The 6,759-nt window shown below is 49.9% G+C and overlaps 1 protein-coding gene across 1 annotated transcript in view; it reads right to left on the minus strand.

The window, feature by feature from the left end:
* Nucleotides 1-1,882: 1,882 nt before the first annotated feature.
* LOC142906241 (rho guanine nucleotide exchange factor 11-like) overlaps nucleotides 1,883-6,759 on the minus strand; it is a 105,111-nt gene continuing 100,234 nt past the window's right edge. Inside the window, exons 26-27 of the mRNA XM_076053621.1 lie at nucleotides 4,235-4,313; nucleotides 1,883-2,939 (exon numbers count right to left, since the gene is read on the minus strand). Coding sequence (XP_075909736.1) covers nucleotides 2,926-2,939; nucleotides 4,235-4,313 — 93 coding nt within the window. The 3' untranslated portion in view covers nucleotides 1,883-2,925. The remainder of the gene's footprint in view (nucleotides 2,940-4,234; nucleotides 4,314-6,759) is intronic.

Below are 6,759 nucleotides of genomic sequence, written 5' to 3' on the forward strand. Positions count from 1 at the left end.
AGTTGCCGCTGTCAGTTGCCGCTGACAGTTGCCGCTGTCAATTACTGCTGACAGTTGCCGCTGTCAGTTGCCGCTGTCAGTTACCGCTGTCAGTTACCGCTGTCAGTTACCGCTGTCAGTTGCCGCTGTCAGTTGCCACTGTCAGCGGCCCGGCGAGCACCAGGCAGCCGGCCGCCAGACAACTGGCTGAGCGTGCGTGTGTGAGCGTGTGCGTGTGTGAGCGTGTGTGTGTGTGAGTGTGTGTGTGTGAGTGTGTGATCGTGTGTGTGTGTGAGTGTGTGTGTGAGCGTGTGTGCGAGCGTCCGTGTGTGTGAGCGTGCGTGTGTGAGTGTAAAGTTGGCACAGTGGAGAAACCACGTGATGCATCTGCCTGTCAGCTTGGCCAGTCGACCTATGGCACCTGGGTCTGTCACGTGACCTCCTGCACCTAGCCTGGCACATCAGTCAAGACGTGGCACCTGGGTCTGTCACGTGACTGGGCTTGAGCTGGGAGCCTCTGCCGAACCGAAAGCTCCCACTGAGTCACCGGTGAGAGTGGGGGGGGGGGGGGGCGGGGCAGAGAGGGGGGGCAGGGCTAAGAGGGGGGGGGCAGGGGTGAGAGTGGGGGGCAGGGGTGAGAGTGGGGGGGGGGCGGGGCTGAGAGGGGGGGGGCAGGGCTAAGAGGGGGGGGCAGGGGTGAGAGTGGGGGGGGGCAGGGCTGAGAGGGGGGGCAGGGGTGAGAGTGGGGGGGCAGGGGTGAGAGGGGGGGCAGGGGTGAGAGGGGGGGGCAGGGGTGAGAGGGGGGGGGGCAGGGGTGAGAGGGGGGGGCTAATGGAGCCAGCGGTGTGAACATCTCCAACGTGACGCGTCGTGACATCACGTGACGCTACGTGACGCGACTTGACGCCACGTGACGCTACGTGACGTCACGTAGCGTCACGTGACGTCACGTGACGCTACGTGACGTCACGTGATGCGGCGCTGTCTTCTTATGCAGAGGACTGCAGAGCTCGGCTTGGGGGGGGGGGGGCTATGGTTAGCGGTGAATATTGTTGTTGTTGTTGCTTGTTGTTGCTGCTGTTGTTGTTGTTGCTGCTGTTGTTGTTGTTGCTGCTGCTGTTGTTGCTGCTGTTGTTGTTGCTGTTGTTGTTGCTGCTGCTGTTGTTGCTGCTGTTGTTGTTGCTGTTGCTGCTGTTGTTGCTGTTGCTGCTGTTGCTGCTGCTGCTCCCCCCACCCACCCTATCCACCTCTTCACGAGCGATGAAGAGGGGAACCTTGGCGCAGCGTTGCGAGTCTCTGACGTCATTATTATTGTCGACTGAGACTGGAGACTGAGACTGAGACTGGAGACTGGAAACTGGAGACTGAGACTGAGACTGACACAGAGACTGGAGACTGGAGACTGAGACTGGAGACTGAGACTGGAGACTGAGACTGGAGACTGAGACTGGAGACTGAGACTGGAGACTGGAGACTGAGACTGGAGACTGAGACTGAGACTGGAGACTGAGACTGAGACTGGAGACTGAGACTGAGACTGGAGACTGGAGACTGAGACTGAGACTGGAGACTGGAGACTGAGACTGGAGACTGAGACTGAGACTGGAGACTGAGACTGAGACTGGAGACTGAGACTCAGACTGGAGACTGAGACTGAGACTGGAGACTGAGACTGAGACTGGAGACTGAGACTGGAGACTGGAAACTGAGACTGGAGACTGAGACTGAGACTCTAGAGACTGAGACTGGAGACTGGAGACTGGAGACTGAGACTCAGACTGGAGACTGGAGACTGAGACTGGAGACTGAGACTGAGACTGGAGACTGAGACTGGAGACTGAGACTGAGACTGGAGACTGAGACTGAGACTCAGACTGGAGACTGAGACTGAGACTGGAGACTGAGACTCAGACTGGAGACTGAGACTGGAGACTGAGACTGAGACTGGAGACTGAGACTGAGACTGGAGACTGAGACTGAGACTGGAGACTGAGACTCAGACTGGAGACTGAGACTGGAGACTGAGACTGAGACTGGAGACTGAGACTGAGACTGGAGACTGAGACTGAGACTGGAGACTGGAGACTGAGACTGAGACTGGAGACTGAGACTGAGACTGGAGACTGAGACTGGAGACTGAGACTGAGACTGGAGACTGAGACTGGAGACTGAGACTGAGACTGGAGACTGAGACTGGAGACTGAGACTGGAGACTGAGACTGAGACTGGAGACTGAGACTGGAGACTGAGACTGGAGACTGGAGACTGAGACTGAGACTGGAGACTGGAGACTGAGACTGGAGACTGAGACTGAGACTGGAGACTGGAGACTGAGACTGAGACTGGAGACTGAGACTGAGACTGGAGACTGAGACTGGAGACTGAGACTGAGGCTGAGACTGAGACTGGAGACTGAGACTGGAGACTGGGACTGAGATTGGAGACTGAGGCTGAGACTGGAGACTGAGACTGGAGACTGAGACTGGAGACTGAGACTGGAGACTGAGACTGGAGACTGAGACTGAGAATGAGACTGAGACTAGAGACTGAGACTGAGACTAAGACTGAGACTGAGACTGAGACTGGAGACTGAGACTGAGACTGAGAATGAGACTGAGACTGAGACTGAGAATGAGACTGAGACTGGAGACTGAGAATGAGACTGGAGACTGGAGACTGAGACTGGAGACTGAGACTGAGACTGGAGACTGAGACTGGAGACTGAGACTGGAGACTGAGACTGAGACTGAGAATGAGACTGGAGACTGGAGACTGAGACTGAGAATGAGACTGAGACTCTGGAGACTGAGTGGGCTACGTGGCAGGCGGGGGGGATGTTTACGTGCTGTAGCAAAGCTGATGGCAGCAAAGTTTTTACATTTCATAGCGTGCATAGGTAATATTTGTCATCTCCCTTCACCTCTGTGGTGGTGTTGACTCTGTCTCTCATTCATCTTGCCCTGCAGGGCAGAGGAGAAGACAATGCAAGTCGTGAGCCTGTGGTCACTGTGTGTGTACGTGTGAGTGTACGTGTGAGTGTGTCTGTGTGTGTGTGTCTGTGTGTGTCCGGCAAAACAACCCCCTACCTCCTCGTGGTGCCGGACGGGCAACTCTGTCGTGGACAGTGCTGTGGGGGGAGGGCCAATTCCGATTGGCCTCTCCCCTCATGGCGTCTGTGACCACCACAGTGGCTAAACAGGGGCTCTGGACGGGTGCGAGGGGCTGGTAACCCCTCCACCTTCAATTAATTACCACTAAACTACGACTGAAATATGTAACTAATAAGCTTGTGCCGGAAGCCCCGGGGGGCCAGGCGTCTATGACGTCTCCTGGCCAAACCCCAATTGGAGGAGCCAGGAGATTGAATCTCTACCCTCGGGGCTCCTCCAGAAACAACGAAAAGCCACTACGAATGACCACGTGGAATGTTTGAACGCTCACTGCGGAGAAGAGGCTGCCACTCCTCTGTCGGGAGCTGGACCGGTACCGCCTGGATCTCTGTGGCATTCAGGAGGTCCGGTGGACCGGCTCTGGCTCCTGCCACCATGAGGGGTGGACAGTCCTCTACTCGGGGCAGCAGACTGCCAAACAACAGGGTGTGGCTCTTCTTTTGAACAAAAGAATGAAGGGGGCATGGGAGCGTGGCGGTGAGGTGTGGGAAGCTGTAAGCCCCAGGCTACTTTGGGCTCGCCTTCCCATCAACCGGAAGCGAGGAGTGGTGGTCGTGGTTACTTATGCCCCCACCGAAGATGAACATCCGTGGAGGGATGCAGGCAAAACTGATGAGTCAGATGCCTTCTATGACCTCCTGTCACAGGTGCTGGCTAAAGTGGCCCCTCGGGATAGAGTCATCTTGTTGGGTGACTTCAATGCCCAAGTTGGTCATGATGCTGGCTCCTGGTCTGGAGTGATTGGAAGGCATGGGCCAGATCAGCTCAATAACAACGGTAGGAGGCTGCTTGTGTCGCTGTGTGTGTCACTGTGTGTGTCACGGTGTGTGTCACTGTGTGTGTCACTGTGTGCGTCACTGTGTGTCACTGTGTGTGTCACTGTGTGTGTCACTGTGTGTCACGGTGTGTCACCGTGTGTGTCACCGTGTGTGTCACTGTGTGTCACTGTATGCGTCACTGTATGCGTCACTGTATGCGTCACTGTGTGTGTCACTGTGTGTGTCACGGTGTGTGTCACTGTGTGTGTCACGGTGTGTGTCACTGTGTGTGTCACTGTGTGTCACTGTGTATGCTTTGTCCCTCACCTGTCTCTGTGTGTGTCAGGGAGCCTTTGGGCGATGCTGACGCTCGACTCTTCAACACCCTGAACTCTGCCTCCAGCTTCTACAACAACAACAACAATAGCTTCTACAACAAAAACAGCAGCTTCTACAACAACAACAACAACAATAGCAGCTTCTACAACAACAATAGCAGCTTCTACGACAACAACAGCAGCTTCTACAACAACAGCAGCTTCTACAACAACAGCAGCTTCTACAACAACAACAATAGCAGCTTCTACAACAACAATAGCAGCTTCTACAACAACAATAGCAGCTTCTACAACAACAATAGCAGCTTCTACGACAACAACAGCAGCTTCTACAACAACAACAATAGCAGCTTCTACAACAACAATAGCAGCTTCTACAACAAAAACAGCAGCTTCTACAACAACAACAATAGCAGCTTCTACAACAACAATAGCAGCTTCTACGACAACAACAGCAGCTTCTACAACAACAGCAGCTTCTACAACAACAGCAGCTTCTACAACAACAACAATAGCAGCTTCTACAACAGCAGCTTCTACAACAAAAACAACAATAGAAGCTTCTACAACAACAATAGCAGCTTCTACAACAACAACAGCTTCTACAACAACAACAGCAGCTTCTACAACAACAATAGCAGCTTCTACAACAACAACAATAGCTTCTACAACAACAACAATAGCAGCTTCTACAACAACAACAATAGCAGCTTCTACAACAACAACAGCTTCTACAACAACAACAGCTTCTACAACAGCAACAGCTTCTACAACAACAACAACAGCTTCAACAACAACAACAATAGCAGCTTCTACAACAACAACAATAGCAGCTTCTACAACAACAACAGCTTCTACAACAACAGCTTCTACAACAGCAACAGCTTCTACAACAACAACAGCTTCAACAACAACAACAACAACAGCTTCTACAACAACAACAATAGCAGCTTCTACAACAACAACAACAGCTTCAACAACAACAACAACAGCAGCTTCTACAACAACAACAACAGCAGCTTCTACAACAACAACAATAGCAGCTTCTACAACAACAACAACAACAGCTTCTACAACAACAACAGCAGCTTCTACAACAACAACAATAGCAGCTTCTACAACAACAACAATAGCAGCTTCTACAGCAACAACAGCTTCTACAACAACAGCTTCTACAACAACAACAATAGCAGCTTCTACAACAACAACAATAGCAACTTCTAAAACAACAACAGCAGCTTCTACAACAACAATAGCAGTTTCTACAGCAACAGCAGCTTCTACAAAAACAACAATAGCTTCTACAACAACAACAATAGCAGCTTCTACAACAACAACAATAGCAGCTTCTACAACAACAATAGCTTCTACAACAACAACAGCTTCTACAACAACAACAATAGCAGCTTCTACAACAACAATAGCAGCTTCTACAACAACAATAGCAGCTTCTACAACAACAACAACAATAGCAGCTTCTACAACAACAATAGCAGCTTCTACAACAACAATAGCAGCTTCTACAACAACAACAATAGCAGCTTCTACAACAACAGCAACAGTAGCTTCTACAACAACAACAGCTTCGACAACAACAATAGCAGCTTCTACAACAACAACAATAGCAGCTTCTACAACAACAACAGCAGCTTCTACAACAACAACAGCAGCTTCTACAACAACAATAGCAGCTTCTACAACAACAACAATAGCAGCTTCTACAACAACAACAGCTTCTACAACAACAACAACAGCTTCTACAACAACAATAGCAGCTTCTACAACAACAACAATAGCAGCTTCTAAAACAACAACAGCAGCGGGTTCTACAACAACAACAATAGCTTCTACAAAAACAACAATAGCTTCTACAACAACAATAGCAGCTTCTACAACAACAACAATAGCAGCTTCTACAACAACAATAGCAGCTTCTACAACAACAACAGCTTCTACAACAACAGCTTCTACAACAACAACAGCTTCTACAACAACAACAATAGCAGCTTCTACAACAGCTTCTACAACAGCAACAGCTTCTACAACAACAACAATAGCAGCTTCTACAACAACAACAACAGCTTCTACAACAACAACAGCAGCTTCTACAACAACAATAGCAGCTTCTACAACAACAATAGCAGCTTCTACAACAACAACAGCTTCTACAACAACAACAATAGCTTCTACAACAACAACAGCTTCTACAACAACAATAGCTTCAACAACAACAACAATAGCAGCTTCGACAACAACAACAACAGCTTCTACAACAACAGCAACAGTAGCTTCTACAACAACAACAGCTTCGACAACAACAATAGCAGCTTCTACAACAACAACAGCGTCTATAACAACAACAATAGCAGCTTCTACAACAACAACAACAGCAGCTTCTACAACAACAACAATAGCAGCTTCTACAACAACAACAATAAGCTTCTACAACAACAACAACTTCTACAACAACAACAATAGCAGGTTCTACAACAACAACAGCAGCTTCTACAACAA

The sequence above is a fragment of the Petromyzon marinus genome, chromosome 62 (genome assembly GCF_048934315.1).
Source record: "Petromyzon marinus isolate PM22_M1 ecotype Great Lakes invasive population chromosome 62, UKy_Petmar_22M1.pri1.0, whole genome shotgun sequence".
NCBI classification, from domain to species: Eukaryota; Metazoa; Chordata; class Hyperoartia; order Petromyzontiformes; family Petromyzontidae; genus Petromyzon; species Petromyzon marinus.